This window comes from Leptosomus discolor, chromosome 19, assembly GCF_034619465.1.
Source record: "Leptosomus discolor isolate bLepDis1 chromosome 19, bLepDis1.hap2, whole genome shotgun sequence".
NCBI lineage: Eukaryota > Metazoa > Chordata > Aves > Leptosomiformes > Leptosomidae > Leptosomus > Leptosomus discolor.
In genome coordinates this window covers 10,793,792-10,816,108 of record NC_141409.1, presented here as the reverse complement: position 1 = coordinate 10,816,108, position 22,317 = coordinate 10,793,792, and the positions used below count along the sequence as shown (strand labels likewise).

The following is a 22,317-nucleotide window of genomic DNA, read 5'->3' as shown; positions in this document are numbered from 1 at the left end:
ATGAAATGCATCTACAATTGCATGCAAAGGAAGATCTCGGTTGTGAGGTTCAAGGTTCCTTAGTGAGATATGGTGCTAATTTGGAAAATAATCAAAAAAATAAATGCATGGTGCAAAATGCTCTGTGGCCCTCTTTTCATGGTTACATGGGAGTGAACTGCTTCTTCAGTCACTGCAGCATTGAAAAAACTTGCTTTTTAGTTAGCCCTGTAAGCAAGAAAATGAAATACTGTTGAGGATCTAGCTCACTAACCTGCCTTATATAGATAGCCATTCATAGACAAATACTCTCACGGAACTAAAGAGCAAAAAAAAACCAAAACACAAGAGCTCCAAACCACTCACATTTTAACGCTGGCATTAGCAGAAACAAAATGCTGTGGCTGTTATTTAAAATGGTGCTTTGGCAGCAAATTAGACAAAAATTCCTTACTGTTTTTAGGCATGCCATAAAGAACATAAAAATCAAAGTCATTATCAAATTTATTTTGCAGAAATGAAGACTTTTTTTTTTTTTTTTTTTTTAAATTAAATGAAGGCCTCGTTTAAAGGCACGGAATGCAGCATTTTGTTGAAGATGCTTTGCTCCAGCAGCTAATGAGCAGACATAAATATGCATGCACCTACCCGTTAATGAAGCATGTTAGTATACACAGTATACCTGGTGCTGCTTAAACTATTGCACAGTGGCCAAGTTCCGAGCGCTCAGGGCTGTGACATCTGGCTGTCTGCTGAAGCAGCTCGGGGGTGAACGGGGCCACAAATCGGTTCTCAGCCTCATTTCTTTCCTTCCCATCCCCTCCTATTTAAGTCAAGAGGCTTTCCCTCCTGCGGTTTGCATGTGGGGAACGTGTTTATTTTCTAATTGACTTGCACGTCTTGGTGCAAGCTCCCTGGCAGGCAATGGGGAGGATTAAACACACCGGAATGGAGGGGGGAAAAAACCAAAACAAAACACAAAAAAATCCAACAGAAACTAAGAAACTCATGGTTAAATCAGAAACACGGTCCTTACATCCAGACTGTGGAGCTAAATTTAGGGTCCTGCGGTAACTGGAAGATGGGGAGTGGAGGAGGTGCAGTTGGGGAAAAGTTTTAAGAATCTTCTTCCCAGCTTTTTCTGACGTAATCTTGGTATGTCAGTATTTAAGACGGCAATTTAAAAATTTTGCTTTAAAACACCAGCCAGCTGGGCAGCTGCCTGGAAACGAGGATGGGAAACAGCTGAGTGGCTGATCAGAAATGTCCCCAAATTTCACTAGAAGTCTTCTCAATTTGTTTTTTATATCTATTAATCCAAAGCATTACTAAAATTTAAGATTCCAAATAACGCTGACAGCCTCTTTTTGGCAATTTCATTTGTTCTCCATCAAGTTCTTGAAAGCTCAACCACGGCTCACAATGACAGCTTCATTTAAAAGGCTGATATCTTTACTTCTCATTTGTATGACACCAGGGCAAAACACTTATAATCCATCAGAAAGTGCCGGCTCTGCTGCCAACACCATTACTTCAGAATTGGACGTTTGCACACCCTTGAGATGTGCAGTTTGCCAGCCCGAGGACAGCGGCAATTGTCGTACTTTTGGTTTTTTTTTTTTGGGGGGTGTGTTTGATTTGTTTGATCGATTGCCCCATTGCTACAACCACCCCAAGGAGGGAAGCCATTTGGGGACAGGTCGCTGCGGTTTGCCATGTGCTGCAGAAATGGAAACGGAGCCCCAGCTCCTGGCTCTTCCCAAGAAAATTGGGTCCCAGGCCTAGCGTGGGGAAGGGCTGCCTGGCCACGGAGGGGAACCCACCTCGCCTGACCTCAGCTGCCCCGGGGTCTCCCTGAAGACCCCCTCTCATGGAGCAAACCCTACGCTGCCCCGATTTGGGGCACCCAGGTGGTTTGTGGGTATAGGAACGCAGAGATGTACGCCCTTACCCTATAGAAAAATGGATTGCAGCTGAGGATGCGATGCCACAACGCGGATCTGGCCGTGCTTTGGACAGGAGGGAGCTGCACGGGTGGGTGGCCACCGGCACCGGACCAACGGCTACGTGAGCTGACAGGGACCGGGGCCACAGTCCCGCGCACACCCCGCTAAATCCCTGGCCGCAGCTTCGTTAACGGTTTGGAAAGCAGACATACCTTAAACTGCCTTGCCAGGTGCTGCTTGTGGCTTTCTTCCACTTGCTTAAATTTTGTTTCCAGTCCCCTCATCTGGTTTTCCATCTTCTCAACGTACTGTAGGTCTCTTTGAGTCCGCCTGTCCAACACCTCTATCGACTGGGACATGTTTTGCACCTGGCAAATGAGAAGGGACTCATTAAGAAGGTGCTTCCCCAGCAGCAAGGCAGCCCCGCTCGCATCCCAACGCTGGGCGCTGACCTTTTCCTACACAGTCAACAAACCTAAAGGGTAATCAGCCTGTGCATTATTTACTAGTTAATCAACGGCATCTCACAGTATTATGACCCCGTGGTCTAAAACAGAGCAAACTGGTTTCACGAACAATTATTCTGCTGTGCTGCGGAGGCTAATTTCACCATCGCCCATGCGAATAAGGGTTGTAGTCAAGGCTAAAATGCATCACTCACAATGGCCCCTTCGAGAGGCTGAAGCAGCACCCACTGTCGCGTGAGGAGAGGCTCTTAGTCGAGCAGAAGCACGTCTGACTATGAGAAATGCTTCTGCTGAGGTGCACATTATCATTTCTTCGTGTACGCAAGTGACACTTACTGATTGCCTAAGTGCAAACTTTACTCCCAGCTAGTCAAAACTTCATTATCCAAACAGCCCTACTGTTTATACAGCATCTGCCACAACAAACCCAGCTGCAGGTGAGGGCATCCTGGGAAACCGGGAAGTACCGCGGGGGCCGAGGCGTGCATGCCCTGGCCCCACTGGTGCCTGCCCACGCGGGTGGTTGTGCCGCGTCGGCAGCTTTCCTAGCCGACCCGATGCCGCATCCCCGCGGCTCCCCGCGCAGCGCCCATCTGGCCCTGCCGAAGGAATGATGCAAGAAGGTTGGCTGGGCTCGTCGTGAGAAAAAAAGAGCTGAAGGTGTAAGGAGGGGTGGAAAACGATAGCTAGGCTGACCTGATTTTGAAGGCTGGCTGCCATCTGATTTATTAAGATATTCCCTTCTCTCATTTTTCAGGCTAGGAGAGGGTGAATGAAGCCCTGACTTAGGCAGGCACCCAAGCACCTATTTAGCATTAAGCAAGGGGTGTAATTTAAGGTCTTTGTACCACAGTTTGTACCTGACGGGGCCCAGCCCACGACTGGTGCTCCTGCCACTGCCGCGTTACCCACAGAAATACGGCTGTCGGCACCGGTCGGGATGACGCCTGAGATGAAAATGAATCAGGCACCCAAGCGTGCTGCTGCGTCAGGGCCCTCACGTTAAAGGCATCCTGGTTCAAGCCTCTTCATCCGTGGGTGTCTGAGCAAAAGCCAGCACCGTCTCCGCGGATCCGCTCCGAGACGCTTCCCAGAGCCCACGCTGCCAACATCCGCTCCCGTCGCCGTCCTCGCCAAAGCCGCGCGCAGCCAGGCTGGGATGGGGAAAGGACGGTGGGAGCGCAGCGTTTCCTCCAGCAAAGCCCACCGGGCTGCTGCGACTTACCTCGAGTGACAGAGCAAGGGGACGGCAGGACAGCCGCCCGCAGCCAGGTCTCGGAGGCTACTTGCTGAAACCAGCATAGGTCAAATGCCAACTGTGGCGTCTGCATCTCTGAAGCGATCAAAATGCCCGTCGCTCATGCATGATGACAGGAAAACTATTACAGGGAACTATTAAAAATGTATGGACAACCTGTATTGCAAAGGCCAACAGCGAGGAAACATTTTGTACTACTGCTCCGGGGGTCTAGCAGTCTTCCTCAGCGAAAGTGAAGCTATTTTCAGTCTCTGAGTCCCAACACATCACCCAGAGATGCACCAGCACCCATCCTGACTACCACCAAGGACCTGCTCTGGGAGGTGCGAGGAGCAGGGAAGAGCAGAACAAGACCCTCTCGGTTCAAAGAGGAAAAAAGCAAACCTGAGCTCAGCCCGAGCCCGCGTGGCTCCCGTTTAGCCATGCCTCCCCCGGGGTCCATGAGCTCTCAGGAGACATGGCTGGGTGCTAATTTCCCTGGGCTGGATGTGGAGGAGTTTGAAGACCTCTCTCTACCCTGACACAGGAGAAGTCTTAGACAAGCATGACTGGTCTGCAGATATTTTCATTCTGGTAATCCAGTCTATCCTCCTTTGAGTTGAGCTGTATCTACACAGTAGAATTGTTCTAATGGGTTGGAACAGGAATGACTCCTAGGGATCGTACAAAATTGATCTCACTTACTCCGCTAATGCCCAAGCCCAATTAAAGGCCAAGCTGCAAGTAATCAGAAAAGAGCATTTCTGTAATGATCCACTGGTACCTGACCCCGCAGGGGCTGAGCGAGGCTACGGGGGTCTTCTTACGCTGCCTCTTGGATGGTGGGGAGGGAGAGACAGACTCTGCTAGGAAATGAATCAGAGCATCTCGCTCAGGCTTCTGCTCTGAATCACCTCTGGGGGAGTGTGCCTCTCCCCTGACTGCAGAGGAAAATAGCCTCCTCACATGTCTCTAAATTGAGATGCCTAAAATGAGCTGCTGTGCTATTTCGGGGATGTGTTTTACAAGGCCAGACTTGCGCTATTCGTTGCCCATATTATTTTCAACCAGGCAAGATTCTGGCCAGCCTGTAGAAAGTCAGTCTCCATTGCTCCTGTCTCTGACAGTAATGCTTCATCAGCTGAAGATCTACTTGTTTTCCTTCATTAGCATATTAAGCCCTTGATCCAGCAAAGTACTTTGGCACATGATTAGATTTCAATGAGACTGTTCATAGCTTAAACTTAAGCGTGTATGTAAGTGCTCTAATGAACTGAGACCCAAGGATACCGTCTCTCAAATTCCCTCAGCTTCATCCATTAACTGCTATCCTCAAACATCAGTGAAAACGCTTTTTGCCTCCATTGGTGGAGCACGCACTCTCAACATGAAAAATCATTTTCCATCAAGGTAATGTGAGAGAGATACCTGCAATTGTCTTGGGGAAAAGAGTTAATTTTAGCATTTGAAACGGAAAATTGATACAAACAAAACTTCCAGTGCTGCTGTTGTCACCTTGTTTGACACTGAGTTGTTTCAGAATTAAACCAGAGTAAGGGAAAGTCAATATTGGCCTGATGACCCTAGTGAGATTTATACGGTCAAAGCCATGGTTTAAACCCTGCTCAAGCTTCCCTGTGGATCAGCCTTTCATGCCAGCTCAGAAAGGGCTGTTCTAAGACCATCTTTGGCGTTTGAATTGGGATGAATCTTTAGCTTTGGGTAGCCAGGCAAACTGGTGGAGCAATAGCATGAGGCATCTGGAGAGAGATTTCATAGTCTACAGGAAGAATTAGCAGAGAGATGGACTCAGCCGATGGACCAGCGCATGAAAATTTCATCTTATAAAGGTCTGCAGAAGGCAAAGCGAAGGCTTGAGAAGAGATGTCATTGTACCCTATATACACCTCGCAGTGAATATCAAACGAACAAAAAGAACTGTTTAATTTGGAAATCAGCGCTGGCAAAGAGTAAGAATTGGCAGGAAACCAAAAATGGTTTAACCATCAGAGAAGGAAGTCCTCTCAGCTAACGGGGCCAAAAAAAATAAATCAAAATCCCTTTGAAGATAAAACATAATCTGTTTATGAACAGGATTTAGGCGATGTCTTGGTTTGGATGCGGTCCAAGATCTGGACTCAGCACCTGACACATATAAGGCTGGAAGGACTCCGTGTACTCCAGCCAAAGATGAGCTCAGGCACCTCGGTGTCAAAACACGGGCTGAACAGTTTGTGCGGTGGCGAGCAGACCTGGCTCACCTTCCCTCACTTAACGCCTGCTCTTTAAGCTGACGGGGTGCCCAGGATTCACTTGCAAGCAGCGTGAGCTGCAGTTTCTACACATATGCCCATGTGTTGAGGGTAGATGGGGTCTTGGCAGCTTTGAACCTCAGAGTACCTTCAGCTGCTGAAGCCTCTGGGTGCAGGTTTTCACCGAAGGTGCCGTACGCACACATACACACACGCACAAATGCAGCTCATTTCTGGCCCGTAAAAGCAGCGCCTTATCATTTCCATAGGTGACTGCCACGTCGCCTCCTTCGAAAATCCAAACATAATTACCTCTCCGACACATTATGCTGCTTCATCTGCTGGCAGAGAGAAATCAGGAGATGCGAGTTTTCCCATCACAAAGCTAGACTTAAAATGTCAGATGAAGGAAGGAGTTTTCCGGTTTGAAACCCTTCCTGGGAAGCTTGAAGCTCTCCTCTGCAGTTACATTTTCCTATAGGGATTATCATTTCAGCCTTCATCAAGATCAGATGTCTGGCACTAAGAGCCTATTCTTTATTTTGGGGTTTTCATATAGGTTAGTGTAGGAGTGAGATGCAGACAGATTAGCAGGCAGGTAACATATCCCCAGAACACATGCCTTGAAATACTGCTCCTCCCTCGCTTTATTCATTGGCAGCCGGAGAGCTGCATAAGGGAAAAAAATCACCGAGCGCTTCCACCCTCCACACAGGAGCTGGTGTTATCCCAGGTCCCGCACGCCCAGCTCGCCTGTCCATTAGCAGAGGGCGTTGGGTCAAATCCTGCTTGTTTAATGCATATGAGCAGTTCTGGGAACGTGACGGCTCTCGGGCGCCCGTGTCAGCTGCTGATATAACGCCTGCTGGCTCTTAGACAAATGTGCTGTTGGACCGATCGCTGTTATTGCTTAGAGAAATAAAAGCTTGAGTGGGATTATTTTTAGATGCCTCTGACATACCAAAGAAGTGTTTTAGGGCTAAATGTTTCCTCCCTCACTTTATTGTCCTTATCACATAGGAAAATCAGTTAAGTGTAGGTTTAATATTGTTACGAGTGACTAATACATCGACTTCCCGAACGCAGCAGGATAAGAATTATTTTAGCATGCACAACACATGCCAACGTAGCATTAGGGCATGAGGGATAATTACAATATCCAGCGCAGGAGTCCACTTATATTTTAAAGAGAAGAGCACCATTTCACATGAAACAGCATTTCTTCACTGAAATCTATTATCTGGAAAATTTCTTGTTATCGGGAATGTTTCCCTAATGAGATTCTTTGATCTCTTTGGACAGCAGACTATTAAAAACTAATCAAGTAGATGTCAACATTGGAAAGAAAACCACTAACTGTCATTTCTGTGCTATTTGATGTCGACAGCTTGTACTGTTTTATTCGACCTTTTTCATATCAGCTTGCCTAGGAACGCATGGGCTTCGGGTTTTTAATTCTATCTTCTCTCATCTTGTTGAGGCTCATCCTTTGAAACTGCTTGTGTTAACATAATGAGAAAAAATGAGTAAATTGCCTTTTTTTTTTTTTTTTTTTAGCGATACGGTTCAATATTGTGGCTTTGATCTCAGCAGTTTTCATCTGACCTTAGGCCACAGTCCCTTTTCCTCTGTGCCTCAGAGATACTTAAGAGTTTTATCCTCCTGACTGCGGCTGATCGCTCCCCTACGTGCATGGGGACAACTACGGCACGGGAGGGCTGGCCCAAAGCATCCATCTTCCCTGGAAACCAAGGCTCAGCCCAGCTCGCTCGGGTTTTTACCCCCAATGTCACACCAAACCAAACCGCCTTTCCCAGAAGGGGTCAACCGTTACCTTTTCTAATAGTTGTCTCAGCTGCTTTGTCCTGGCATCACGCGAGCACATCGTCTGTTGAGGTGCCACCACTGTGCATATACAACGTCCCTCGCTATCCTGGGCAGAGCTGTAGACCTGCCAGCTTTCCTCTGGGTTGGTAGGCAACACCTAATTAACACAGGGAAAGAAGGGTTAAGTAAATGGGGGGGAGGCCCGGCAGGGGTGTGGGAGGTGAAGGGGCTGAGTGGGGGAAGCAGGATGGATGTGGCAGATACTGGAGCTGGGCTGGAAGCGGAGGGAGGGCCCAGCTGGCAAAATTCACTTGTAATGCAAAAATATGGATTGGGGACAAATAAAAGAAGGGTCTGAAAAGGAGAGCAGGAGCTGAAGCAAGAAGGCAACGCCAGTGGGAAAGCGTGGACAGGAGGAAAGCCACGAAGCAGCCAGGGTTGTAGCGGGCTGTAAGGCACCCAGGAGCATCGGGGTGGGGAACCCGCTGCCTGGGTGTCGTTACAAAGCACTCGACTGCTCCTTGACATCGGGAGGAGGACTTGCCCGAGCCACCAGTGAGGATACGGAGTCCTGGCTGAGGGCTGAGCAGTGATCAATGTGCCTCTGCAGAGCTCTCCCGGATCCGGCAGCAGGAAAATCAGCTCTCCTGAGTAAATGGACAAGGGGAGTTACGTTTCCCCTCTCCTCCACCAGACTCTCCTGGCGATAGGGAGGTCCAACCAGACAACCATTTCCCTCCCAGCGTTCTGCGGGTCCCAGGCAGGGAAAGCCCGGTGCCGTGCCCTGCAAAGCACGCCAGCAGAGAAGGGATGCGATCCGGAGGGTACAACCAGTGCCTCTATCCGAGCTTCCAGGACACACGACAGAAAGGGAGCCCAGCCACAAACACAGCACGTTCCCCAGCCCCCCTCCTGCCCCCTGTGCTCTCCAGACCTCTCTGATCTTAATTTTCCTTTGATCTCGCAGCACTTTGCAAAATACACGATTTAATCACAATTCAGCCTCCAGTCACTTTGAAGGTACCGCCGTTTTGCCAACCAGAAGGGAAATGTTCTTTCCTACTATTTCAATATCTTACAAATAACCTTGCCAAACACCCATGTTGACACTCACCGAAAGAGACAGCTAAGGAGACAGACAATTTGATTCTCTAGCTAAAACGACCGGGGGGGGGGGGGGGGGAAATAAATAAATAAATGGGTCTCATAACCCCTGGTAAGACGGAAGAAAATCCCATCTTCATTCACAATCAGCAGAACCACCACACGAAATACTCATCGCGAAACAGCAGAGCTGCAAGACCTCCGCTCTGTTGAGAAGGCACAAGCAAGCAGCCCGGAGGCGAAAGGTGCCCGTTCTTCCCCGCTAAGGGCAGGCAGGCAGGAGGATTGGTTTTTTTCTCAGCCATTTCCAAAAGTGGTAAGACCAGGCACCGCACCAGCCCTCCACCAACACCGCGACAGGCAACAGCCCGCACCACCAAGCCACCCCGCAACTTCTCCACCGCATCTCCCATCCCGTTAACCCCCAGCGGTGAAAGACGACCGAGATCTTGCGGGACTCGCTGTCCCAGGGAGGAGCCAGACGGCCGGGGAGGTCCCGGGGGTACCGGGCGGAGGCAAGAGGGCAAAGAGGGAGCCCGGCGGGGGGGGGGGGGGGGGAGCACTCGGGGGACACCCAGGGGAGGAGGGACAGGGCGGCCGCGGCGCAGCCCCTCCAGGCTGCAGGGATGCTCCGGGGGGCAGCCCCGTCCCTCTCCCGCACTTACTCCCGTGCTGCGATCCAAGGTGCCGCCCGTGGCCGCCGTGAGTTTGGTGGTGTTGAGCCCCACGAGGGAGGGCAGCGTCTGCGACATCCAGTTGGTGATCATGGCCATGGTGCTGAGGACGACTCCAATCTTCAGTAAAGGCACAGACATGTCTGCGGGGGGGGGCGCCAGGCACCCTTCATTCTGCACCGGCGCCGGGCTCCATGCCGCTGGGGACGGGCTGCACCAGCCGCCCGGCCACCGCCGCCGCCGCCGCTCGCCGCCGGCCCATCGTCCTCCGCCGCCGCCCCGCCGCGGCCCTGCCCGGCGCTGGCGAGGATGCTGCCGGTGCCTCTGTGCCGGAGCCGGTAGCACCGGGTATCACCGGGACCGGAGCGGGGCTGCTTTCCCTGAGCCCGACGCCGTCGCCGGGCGCGCCCCAAGCCGGAGCGGAGCGGCTGCGGGGGGCGGGACGGGACCGGGGCGGGGGGGGAGGGAGGGGCGGGAGGGGGGGGGGGGGGGGGCGTGAGCGCCCAGCCAGCCGGAGCGACTGCGGATGGGCGGGTGGGAGGCAGGGAGGAGAGAGGGGGAAGGAGAGGAGAAGGGATTTGGGGAAGGGGGGGGTGGGGAGCGAAGGGGTGGAGAGATTTGGGGAAAGAAATTTATTTTGAGGGGGGAGCGGAGGAGTGGAGATATTTGGGGAAAGAATTTTTTTTTTTTTGGAGGGGGGGGAAGCAGAGAGATTTGGGGAAAGAAATTTATTTTGAGGGGGGAGCGGAGGAGTGGAGAGATTTGGGGAAAGAATTTTTTTTTGGGGGGGGAAGCGGAGAGATTTGGGGAAAGAAATTTATTTTGAGGGGGGAGCGGAGGAGTGGAGATATTTGGGGAAAGAATTTTTTTTTTTTTTGGGGGGGGGGAAGCAGAGAGATTTGGGGAAAGAAATTTATTTTGAGGGGGGAGTGGAGGAGTGGCGATATTTGGGGAAAGAAATTTTTTTGGGGGGGGGGCGGAGGAGTGGAGAGATTTGGGGAAAGAATTTTTTTTGGGGGGGGGGAAGCGGAGAGATTTGGGGAAAGAAATTTATTTTTTGATAGGGGGGATTTTTTTTTTTTTTGGGGGGGGGCAGATTTGGGGAAGTGGGAGCGGAGAAAAGGTTTGAGGAGAGGGGAAAAGGACTTGGGGAGAGGCCGAAAGGCTTGGGGAAAGGAGAGGAAGGTTTGGGGAGAGGAAGGTTTGGGGAGAGGGGGAGAGATTTGGAAAGTGGGGTGGGGGGGGAAATTGGGGGAAGGGGGGAAAAAAAATTGGGGAAAGGGAAAAGGGTTTAGGGAGACGGAAAAATGTGGTGTGGTGGGCAAAAGATTTGGGGAGAGCGGAAAAGAATTGGGGAGGAGGTGGAAAAGATTTGGGGAGGGAGGAGAAGAGCGGCGGGGCGGGGCGGGGGGGGGGGGGGGGCGGCTCCCCCGCTGCGGCGCGGCACCGAGGCGCCCCCTGGCGGCTGCCGGCGCCCCCGGGCGCGGTGCGGGACCGGGTGCGGTGCGGTGCGGGGTCGGTGAGTGGGTGGGCGCATCGAAGCGCCGAGCCGGAGCTGCAGCTTCTCCAGGGGCCAACGGGGAGGTGGCAGCGAGGGCAGCCGGGAGGAGCGTTCCCCGCGGTGCTGCACGCTCCTGCGCCAAGCCAGGAGGTTTGGGACCCAGGAGGGGGTACCTGGTGGTCCCCAGACCTGACGTCATCCTGGGCTGTGGGGCGTCAGAGCATCCCCCACATCCCCGCTTGCCTCCTCGCCACGCTTTGCCACCGCAGCCGCCGTCGGCACGAAGGACCCAATACGCTTGGGGTGAATCCAGACGCCCCGGCAACTCTGCCCGCCCTGGAGTAGCCAGCACTGCTCCTGCCCCGTTCCCAGCTGCATGGAGAGGAGACGTGGGGCAGCGTCAGACACTGCCAGAACATCCCGCCCCAAGAGTTTGAAGAAAACTCTTGGCTTTCTGTGGCTGGTGTGGCTCTGAGGCAAACCCTGCCGAGAAACCCCATGGGCTGTTACACTGCACACAGCATCCAGCCTGTCTGTACGGGCCTGGCATATAGTCTGCAGCGAGGTGGAGCTTGTTCACAACTCAGGTTTCCTGAAGGCGTTTGCAGAACTGTCCTGGTGACTCCGGAACCAAAGTGTCCGACCAACAGAGATCTGCAGTTCCTTGCACATCCTTCCCTAAGTGAAGCTTTAAACACCCTGTGCAAAGCAAATGATGAAATGAATCCCCTGGCCATCTCCAGAGGATAGAAGTGACACCCCTCGCTCCACTGGTACAGCACCAGCCTCAGCGTGTTGGAGCAGCCACCACCCTGCTCCAGGAGACCCTGCACTCTGCCGTGGTGCCACCAAACTCCAGCTTGCGGGAGCCACCACATTCCCACTGGAGTCTGATCAGTCCAGCCCCAAACCTGCCACCTCCAGAGCTGCCCTCCCAATGGCATGGCTCCTTGGGGTCGTGGGCCTCATGGCCTCCTCCCCAGGAGCTGGCTGGGTCACAGCTGAGAGGGCACTGAGGGGTGCCCCAAGACCGTGACCCACCAGTACTTCCTCGCCCTGCGGCACCCAGGCTGGTGTGCGGAGCAAGTCCCACCCGGCGAAGCAGAGAGCTGTGCCCTGAAGTGCAATCGCTGCTGAGCTGGCTTGCCCACCTTAGCTGGGGGACCTGGCCCTTGGCGAGGGAGCATCCCAGCACACCCCAGCACTACTGGTGTGGGCAAAGGGAGCAGAGACTGGCGACAGCCAAGTGAAGCTGGTTCTGCAGAGAGCGCCGGGAGGGGTTCTGCAAAGCACTGAAATGAAAGCACATCTAGCGAGTCCACCAGGTGGAGGAAAAGAGATGAGCTGGAGTATGAGCACTGATGCCAGGTCGGATCCTGTCCCTCCGGCAGCAGAATCAGACGCTGGCAGCTGGGAGGCAGCAGCTGGTGCATGTCACAGGCTGCAGCAGCTGAAACGCCATCCCCTTCCCTCGCTTCCCAGCGCCCTCAAACTGTGTCACCCCTGCCCTTTCCCCCCCCCGCTCAGGCCAGACCAGCTCTCATCCAAGTAAGTCAGCCAGCTGACAGGTCAATCTGCTGCTGAAATCAATAAGAAAGCACTCCTGCCCTCTGAATCGGACACTGTCCTGCTTAGGGCTCCCAAAGTAGCTAAACTACTTCCCTGCCCCGTGAAATGGGTTTCACCCAGCCCAGGCATCCTTTCCCCAGCAAAGCTGCCATCGGGTCGTGCAGGGTTGTGCCCAAGGAGGTCAGCACCAAGGAGGTGTTTCAGGCTGCAGTTGTAGGAACAGGATCATTAGGCAAAAGCCTCGGGTGGCTTTGATCTTTTAGAGCAAATCGCAGCTCCCCGTTCTGTTCCAGTTCAGCCTGTTCTGCTCTAACAGGTGCTTATGGTGCGCTCAGCACCGCAGCAGCCGAGACCCTGACTGCTTACCTGATTTCATACCATATAAAACACTTGTGTGCTACACTTAAATCACCTTAAAGTTCATTTTAAAACTGAGTTTGTAAGTAAAGTTTATCCCTCATATTTGTCTACCCCAAACACATACAAAGGGAATTAGAGCTCCAGATACTTTATTATTTAAGATGGTATTCAGCAAGCACTCCTTTGCCTTGCTCTGATTCCACCTGGACTAAAGAAGGACTCATTTCCTACCAGTGCACGCAGGTGATTTCATTCGTATGCCCTTCACGTGCTTTGCAATGATTAAAGCTCCTGCAGATGGGGACAGTGAGGCACAGAGAGGGGGGCAGCAGCCAAAAGTCCCTGCTAAGGAGGGGGCCCGTTACCAGCAGTCTTTTCTCAGGCTGGGGGAGGCCAGGCTCCAGCACTGGCCATCAGCAGAGCTGTTCCACTTCCCTGGAGCAAAACCCTTTGTGTCAGCTGAAAGAAGGGCTGTGTGTGTAATAACAGAGGAGAGAGAAATCCAGGTGATTTTCTTTCTCCTGCTTCCAGTGTTTGCTGCTCCGCAATGAGGTGCTGCTGGTCACCTTGTGCTGTGCTGGGTCGTAGGCATCAAGCAGGAGAATGACCTTGGTCATCTCAGTGCCTGAAGTAGGTGATGTGCAAACACAGAAACCTCTTCCCTACCCTAGTGATATCCCTGGTTTTAGAAGCCCAGCATGGCAACACAACGAAACACAGGCAGCAAAAAAAACAGCAAGGACATTAACTGGATGTGGGAAACCTGACGTTGCCTTTACTCCTGCTGGACCAAATCAGAAGGAAGGCTGGCAAAATCAAGAAGGAGAAGACTCAGGTGACTTTTTGACCCGATAGCATTCACTGATGGGTGCTCCCAGAGCAAAGCAGGATCTGGCCCTTAAAGAGCAACTTTCCATCCTAACATCTGCAGAAAACTCTTCAGCACCAGTTTTGCTGATCTGGTGGAGTTCACCTTTCTCCTGATCACTTTGTTTTTTTGTTTTTTTGTTTTTTTTTCCACAGGGCATTGCCTTGGAAAAAAAAAGCCTCTTGATGTCCCTGAGTTTTTCTTGTCCTGATGTGCTCACTGCAGCCGCCCTCCCCACAGGAGCAGAGGGTGCAGAGGTGCTCTCTCGGTGCCTTTTCTGCTGTAAGCAGAGAGTAAACAGCAGGGAAAGGTGAACTGTTAGGGAAAAAAAGATCCTCTTTGCATGCATATATTTTAAGCAGAGAAAAAAGGAGGAATGATAGATAAAAGCAAAGAACAGGGTCTTCCAAAATAGCTACTTAGTGGAAAATTCCGCTGCTGGGAAGCAATAATGCAAAATGTGACTGTCTGCCTAAAGGAGCCCAACAAGGGTCAAGGTTTGCAAACAGGGCCAACTCCTCTGTGTGTGTGTGTGCACAGGACACGGCGGTCATTGTCTCCCTCTCCTGGCTGGTTCAGAGAAGAGGTGCTGAAGTTCCTGTTGCTCCCAAGCTTAAGCGGAGACGGTGTCCGTAGACCACAGTCAGAGAACTCCTGTTTAATGCATGGTGAGAGGATGGGATCTGCTTTAAAAGACATACCCCTGTATTTTAACAAATCTTGCTGGCGCTCCAAGGTGGCTCAGTGAATGCTGGAGGCACCTCAGCTAACACCCGGCATCGCCAGCGAGGAGGATGTGTCCAGCTGAGCTGGTGGCCCGATGGAGGGCATTGCCCCAGGCACCTTCCCAGGGCTGGCAGCTCCTGTCCTGGGAGTGCAGGACTCAGCCATTTGGCACCCCGGCCTGCCCTGGGATTGCTCTGCACTACGTGGGACAGCCCGTACTCCAGCTCTTTCCGACTCCTCCTCTCTGCACTGGAGACCCACAAGATGTGCCGTGCCCTCTGGCCAAGGACTGTGGGAAAGGTCTTGTCCTTTCCAGAAGCACCTTGCTGCGTAACTTCAGGGATTCTCCTTAGATATTTGGATTCAGTGACTTTTCTCCAAAGTTCCCTCCTGTAGTTGATGGAGGGGCTCCGAACCAGCCTCTGGAGAACCCTCTGCCTCCGCTGACTCGTTGCATCCCTCCTGGAGCCCAGACTGACACCGGGCTGCCAGAGGCCCTGGTTGCTGCCCCGTGCTGCTGCGCTTGCAAGGGAACCAGGACTGCAGGGAGGCAGGCAAGCTGCAGGTGGAAGGGACCACCTCCACCACGCAGAGATGGGAGAGCGCCCCGAGAACCAGGGCAAGGGGCCGCGCTGCCCGGCTCTGCACAGCACGGCCGGCAGCCGGAGGCTTTGGGGACACCCAGCAGCTCTGCGTGGGGCTCCCTGCAGCGGGGCTCAAGGCTGAGGGTAAGGCCAGGGCTCCAAGCCCACCCCAGCACAGCGCTGGGTGGTCGCTGTGCCCCTCCGCTTTCTGCCCTGCACCATGGGGTTACGGAGGGGGAGCCCTGGACTCTGCTCTTGAGAGAAGGACGATGTTTCTCATCGCTCGCTCAACTCCCCTTCGCCCCCTTCCCTTGGATTCCTCGTTACCTGGGCTTGTGGCAGGAGGTATCTGAAATCCCTCTGCACCAGCCTGTGGGCAGCGGGAGGGCTGTGAGCAGCACCAGGCAGGCGAGGCACCCCACCTGCCCTGGGAGGCAACTTCATCCTCATTAAGGAACATACACTTTGTACCCATCACCTCTGAAGCGTGGGACAATCTTCTGTTGCATTTGCCATGGGGCATCCGTCCCTCAGCAGGTCACGACTGACAGAACAATAAAATGCACCAGGTTTCCTTGATTTTTGGGTCTGACTTCCAAATATCCTTGCCCCTTTGCCTGTTTTTTTGTCACTATTTGTGCTGCCATCACTCACACAAGCCTCAGTCCTGGAGTTGGACCCTGTCGCCTCGGCACTGTAACAACGCAGAGCAAACTCTTCCCCTCCTGTCACGGGGAGGGTATGGATGGACAGATGGGGAAAATGAAGGAAGAAATGAAAATGTCAATTAAAGCCCCCAAAGTGCCTTGAAAACAGCAACCACGACGCTGCAGATCACCGCCAGCTCCTGGTGGGACTTGGTGTGAAACCGCCTGTGCCTGGTGCTGCGCTTTGCTCCAGGAGTGGCCACGTTTCGGCATCAGGCAGCCCAACATGCTCTGGAAAGTTAATCCCCAGCTATGGACACCGGGACGACTCCTTCCACACACAAAACACTCCGCAACCTTCCCTTTCGTTATCCGCAAGGAGAGTAGAAACACTCTGCAGCAGCAAGAACATGCTCCTTATGTTACGCTGGAACAGAATAATCCCCTTTGCAGGTCTTCACTTCGCTAAATCTGTGTTTAGCTAAAGCTGCTCTTGACATTAAACTCCTGCTCTAACAGCGAGTGCCAATACATGTCAGAGCCTCTGGGCCAGAGCGAGCCCATTACAGTCGGCGCAGGTTTCGCGGGCACGTCAGTGGGTTCCTGTTACTCGGATGTTTTGGCTGGGGATGATGATTTTTTTGGGCACATTTCCCTGGGTCAGACGCACGCCTCCAGTCAGAAAGTGCCCTTACACTGAAAACTTGTTCTGCACGTTGCTTGCTAGAAATCACGGCATTGCTCCAGGGCGGCTCGCTGCTGCGCTCCTGGGCTGAGGGCTGACAAGTGCCATCACCCCCCACTGTTACCTTCCCGGGAGATCTTTTGCATTTTGGTTGGTTTCGAATCCTGCCTCCCAGCTGGGATGGGGAGTTGGGGCTGGGAGGCACGACCTGGGTCCTGAACAGGGAGAAAGCTCCCCAGGGCCAAAATCCAGTCTGGAGGCTGGGACCAGGGCTCCTGGGCCCAGCTCCAGGAGGGCGGTGGCAAGCCATGGCTACAGTCGGCTGAAGAGGGAGAATCAGGATTTTGAGGTGCTCTTCCCACGCGGTCAGTGTTTGCTGGTGCTAAAATGCATCTCAGGCTCTGTGCCTCAGTTTCCCCAAGTGCATCTTCCCCTTTTTGGAGGAATTGCTTGACTGACTCAACCTCTCGGGCATCCCCCTGCCCACCTAGGTCTCCCAAAGAGCCTGGCTGAGGCACCCAGAGGCCACAAACCCCTTGGGTGTCCCTGCCTTGTTCCCTTTTGTTTGTAGCTTCATCGCACCGGAGCACAGCCAGCACTTATCACTCATAACTCAAGAATTAGCTTCGTCCACCGTCAACGCAGTCTACAGCCCTCAATCTACCTAATTCGCTCAGATAGTAATTAGTTTTGTATTACTTTACTCAGTGATGCTAATACTGATTACAAGGACTGATAACTTGAGTAATAAATACGACCCAGGGCTGAAAATTACCTTTCTTTTTTATTGGTTAAAGCTGAAGTTAGTGAAATTAGACACAAATTGGTTTATGAGAGGAGGCAGCTGCCTCCTGTTACAGCCTTTGCAGCTTAATCCTACTAGTTTCCATGACAGGGGAGGGAAGAGCCTGGCCACCAAACTGGGGACTGTGATGTCCCCCACAGATGGAGGGGAGCCAGCACGGCCAGGCTGGGTGCTGGTGGGGCAGAGGCGCACGGGCAGCTTTGGGGAGGGCAGCGTGCATCCCTGTCAGCTCCCCGCCTTCAGTTGAAAATAGCCCCGAGAGGGACCTGATGTGCTTTTAGGAAAATCAATGGCAAAATTATTTGGGTTTTGGGGTTTTGTTGGGGGTTTTTTGTTCTTGTTTTGTGGGTTTGGTTTTTTTTCGTTTTTTTTTTTTTTTTTTTTTTTTTTTTTTTTTTTTTGTCTTGCAGAAGCCCTAAATGTTTAATGAGAACCTGCTCCAGGAAGGTATTGCTTCCCAAGTAGTTTCAACGATTAGCGGGTAAGTGGATGTCAGAGCGCCGGCTGCCCCGCTCTGCGCCTGCAAAACTTTGAGGAACGCAAAGAGGTTTTCACCGGTGATATCCCAGCAGCTCGCCAGCGAGCACGAGGCATGACAAAGGGACGGGTCAGACAGAGAAGCAGATGGCATCCTGAACCCCCTCTGCCGATACCCTTGGCTTTACTACAGCAGCCCCAAAACTCTGCCCTTCTGGCAGCACTATCCTTCTGCACGTGACCAGCAGATCCTTGGAGAGCGTAAGTTGGCTTTGCTGCTCCATGGCCACCAGGAGAGCTGCCCTGGGTCTCACTGAGAAGAAGACAAGGAGAGAAAGCCCCACGCTTTGGCCCGGGAAGCCCTCTGCCCAGAGCTGCATGCACAGCCACAGTGAGGGTGCTGCACCCTCGGGTGCCCGCACCAGTGGCTCTGCACCCCCCACCCCCGTCCCAGCACCCCAAAACCAGCGTGCTCAACCCAGCCGAAATATTTGTCATTTCAAGTTTTGATCACTGACCTGGGGAGAGCCGAGCCAAGGCACAAAACAGATGAGGAGACCTTTGGCAGCTAGAAGAAGTCTCAGAGCCTCGTGCAGGTCTAGCTCTGGGGCAGGGGCTCCTGCCACCCCCCTCAGCCCTGCAAAGGACTGGGGTGGCAGGGGGACAGGACACACGTAGGGGCAGCTCTCCCCTTGTTTCACACAGGTAAAACCACCACCCGCCTTCGGCAGGTCCCAGAGTCCCTAACCTGGGCGTGCAGCCCACAGCACGTGCATCACCCGTGTGCTCCCAGCCAGGCACGGGCATCGTTCCTCCCACCCGGGGGGGGATCATCAGAGGATGCTGCAGTACCACTACTTTGAAGACAACTCCCTTCCCTCCACAAAAAGAGCTTTCCCAGCACCCAGATGGAAGGACAGCCGTGCGCTCACCCCCTCCAGCCCCATTTAACAGCCATCCCTCTCCTTCTTTCTTCCTTTCTTGTGCACTGGCCTGCCAGTGTCACTGCAGGGAGGAAAAGGAGGGGACGGCAGCAGCTTCTGCATCACCAGAGAAAGCTGCCTAAAACAGCAACCTCTCTCCCCTGAACCTCAGTCCCTCCTCCCCTGGCATGGGATCTCTGTAGGAGATGGGAGAGACTCCACGCATACGATGGAGCTGTGAACCCGGCACCGAATTAAACGTGAAAGGCACCGAGCTGGGCGGTGCCTGGGCTGCAAGGCGTATTTGGGGATTGCATCTGGCAGCTGTGCCACAGAAATGAGATGCTAAAACTCTGAAAGGGCTCTGCAGTGCCAAGCGAGTCAGCAGGCACGCTGGCGGGAGAGCTCTGCATGGCCGGTGCACGGGGCCTGGAAGGACTCAGCTACTTGCAGGCAGCCAAGCCCAGGTAGACCCTGCACACCAGAAACCAGTCCCAGCAAGGCAGCTCAGCAAAGCCAGAGCTTTAGCAGAGGCTTCCAACCTCCCACCGGCGGGCAGGGGCGGGTTGGGAGGTAACTCTGCCAAAGTCAGCCCGCAGCACTCAGCCCCACGGCTCGGAGCGGATTTGATTCCCCACCCCGATTTAAAGTTGGGCGAAAAGTTGAAGCGCTGCATTCACCCAAAAAAAAAAAAAAGACAGCAAGAAAAGGAAAAAGTAGCCGGGCGCAGCGGCATCCTCGGCACACGAGGTGATAACTCGGTGTCCTTGAAAAAAACCCACCAGTGCAGAGCGACGGGGGCTGACGAGGCCAGCGAGGGACGGTGGGGTACCACCCGGGTCCCCAGGCCGTGGGTGCGCTCCCTAGGGCTGGGCAAGAGGGGAGGCTGGAGGGGCAGCGGGGCAAGGGGCAGCCCTGCCACGCTGCTTCACCATGATGCTGCCACAGCCCCTGGCTGGCCGTGCCCTTGGCTGGACAGGGTGCCTGGCGAGGAACCCCTTTTTTTTTGCTGATTCCTGAGCAATACTGGCGGTCGCTGGCTGCTTTGTCCAGCGCGGCGCATGCGCACTCCCCGAGCATCCTCTCACACACAATGGGCTTCTCCTGGGCACTCACTTGCAGCTCTGGTTCCTTCCCACCCCTCCTCATCTACACACAGCTCTTGGATGTCTTTGCTTCCCCCCCCTCCCCAAATTACTACCTTCTCATCGCTTCCCTGGAGGGCTCCGTGCAATTAAAGGCAGTTGTTTACCTTGGCCATTTCTTCCTGAGGACAGCAGAAATACTCTGAGGGTGCAAAGCTAAAAGGCTTCAGCTACTGAAACTTCAGCAATAGGGCAGTGACAGGAGAGAGCATTGTCAGCAGGAGAAAGGAAAAAAATAATCTACATAAAGCATCCAGGATGAGAGCCCAGCTGCTAATTGCTCCTACACTAAGAAGCCTCCACTCCCCTCCTATTTATAGCTTCTTTTTCTTTCTTTTTTTGCTTCCAGGCAGCATCACAATTAACCCCACAATCTAGAGCATCCTCTTGCAATTACTTTTCTTCCTTAGTGACTGGGAAAAAAACAAAAGACAACCTCCCTGCCTGCCTCTCCCTTATTATCTTAAAGAAGTCAAATGGAGTTTTATTTCCAGTTGCAAGAGATGGCTTTGGTGTGCCTCCTTCCTGCCCCCAGCCCCTCTACTCACTCCAGGGGCCGGGACAGTAAAGGCAAGCATTAAAACCCACTAAAATAAAAAAAAAAAAAAAAAAAAGAGGTGGAGTGGGGGGGAGAAGGAGATAAATAAGATGCTCCTCTCTCCCACAAGCCTATCACAGATGGAAACATCAAGGGACGTTTAAATGTCACCTAAAATCAGCAAAGCTACCCCCACATGAGGAGCTGGGGGAGGGGGGTGACGAGGAGGGACCGCCACCGGGCACTCCTGTCCGCTCCCTGCGGGGACCCGGGACAGGCAGCCCCGAACTTCCCCGCGCCCCAGCTCTGCGCTGGGGGTCCCGCTGCCCCCCGCCCCCTCCTTGTCCGTCCCGTGTCCCCCCCCCCGCCCAACTTTCCCCGCAAGTGGGGCGGGCAGGTGCCCCCTACCACCCCCCCCCCCCCAACCCCAGGGGACGGGGATGGGGGGCACGCCGGGGCTGCCCCCTTCTCTCCCCAGCTCGGGGGCGCCGCTCTCCTCAGCTCCCCCCACCCCGACCCGCTCCCCCAGCCCCAACCCGGGGTGGGAGGGGAAGGGGGGGGGGGGTGTCCACCCTCCCGGCGGGCTGAGCAAAGGAGGGGGGGGATGCTCGGGGATGGGGGGGGGGGCACGAAGGTGCAGCTTTCCTACTCCAGTTTTCTTTTGTGCTCTCGAGGTTTAATAGAAAATGGCGTTGGGGAGAAAGGGAGAGAAGGCGGGGGGGGGGGGGGGGTGGTGGGGGGGGGGGTGGGAAAAGCAAGAGAGAAACCTACTTGAGTGAGTTCTGTGCCCATCAGGATGAGGAAGCAGAGGGTCAGGAGCTTGCTTGCCGGTTGCATGTCTCGCACCCCGTTCTAGGCACCTTGCATACAGATCACCTCCCGGGCGAGTCTCCCTGTGCCGATCACCGAGCGCCTCGCTGCCTCCTCAGTCCTTTATTGTTATTATTATTTTAATTAAAAAAAAAAAAAAAAAAGACAACAAAATGCGATTTTTTAGAAAAAAAAAAAATAAAATCAGACTGGTTTTCCGGGCGGCTCTCAGCACCCCCGGGAAGCAATGCAAGAAATCTGCTTAGCAGAGCCTTCACTTTGCATATTTATTGGGATCCCAGTTTCTCTCCTCTCCTCTCGGTGCTGGCTCTCTCTGGCAATTTTTTTTTTTTTTTTTTTTTTTTTTTAATGGCTCCCTTGATCGAAAGACATTTGCGAGGAGAAATTCAACGGAGCACGAAATGATTATCTCTGCTATTGCCAAAAGTTTGCCTTGAAAAGGGGGGGGTGATGGGGAGAGGACAGGGATTAAAAAAAAAAAAAAAAAAAAAAAAAAAAGGAATTGGTAGGGCTGGCTACTAGCAGGGGATGGCTGTGGAACAGGATGTGACATCAACTAAGGCGGGGGAAATTTAACTAAACACGGCAAAGGGAGAGGGGGGAAAAAACCAGCTCCGGGAGCGGCGGTGCGGGGCGCGATGCGGGGAGCGGGGCTGGGGCTGGGGCAGGGGGGTTAACCCCCTCCCTCCCTGCCGCCCGGCACCTCAAGGACCTGCTGAGCTGCTCTCCGGGGGTGCCTGAGGGCAGGGAGGGGGATGCAGAGGGATCTCATCCTCCCCGCGAAGTACCAACCCCCGAGCAAAGATGCTTTCCCAAACCGAGCCCTCCGGGAGGGCTCGGAGCAACAGCCGCTGTAAGGCTCAGACCCAAATTAATTTAAGGCAGAAGGAACACGGTGATAACCCTCTTGCTCTGCAAGGCATCCACTCCCAGCACCCTACAAGGTGGCTTGGCTGGGGGGGGGGGGGGGGGGGGGGAAACACAACACACACACTGCAGGCAATGCCCACCCCATGGTGTTCTGGCTATGCCCTTCCCCTCCCCAGGGTTCGTGGGGACCATTTACCTCTCCTTCCTCTCTCACACACACTCCTGAATGCTTTCCAGACCACGGTTTTCCCAGGACCTCATAAATACTATTAAGACTCTTCGTATCTGGCAATGCAGGTGAA

At 53.5% G+C, this 22,317-nt stretch overlaps 1 protein-coding gene across 3 annotated transcripts in view; it reads right to left on the bottom strand.

Annotated features, from left to right (window-relative positions):
* Positions 1-21,151, bottom strand: part of OLFM1 (olfactomedin 1) — a 32,869-nt gene extending 11,718 nt beyond the window's left edge. Inside the window, exons 1-3 of one of the 3 annotated variants that reach the window (XM_086475606.1) lie at positions 21,086-21,151; positions 7,716-7,865; positions 2,138-2,293 (exon numbers count right to left, since the gene is read on the bottom strand). In XM_086475606.1, coding sequence (XP_086331732.1) covers positions 2,138-2,293; positions 7,716-7,865; positions 21,086-21,151 — 372 coding nt within the window. Of the gene's footprint in view, positions 1-2,137; positions 2,294-7,715; positions 7,866-9,477; positions 9,628-13,524; positions 13,534-21,085 lie in introns of those variants that run through there. The other 2 variants (XM_086475608.1, XM_086475605.1) reach the window with 2 other exon arrangements.
* Positions 21,152-22,317: the final 1,166 nt, after the last annotated feature.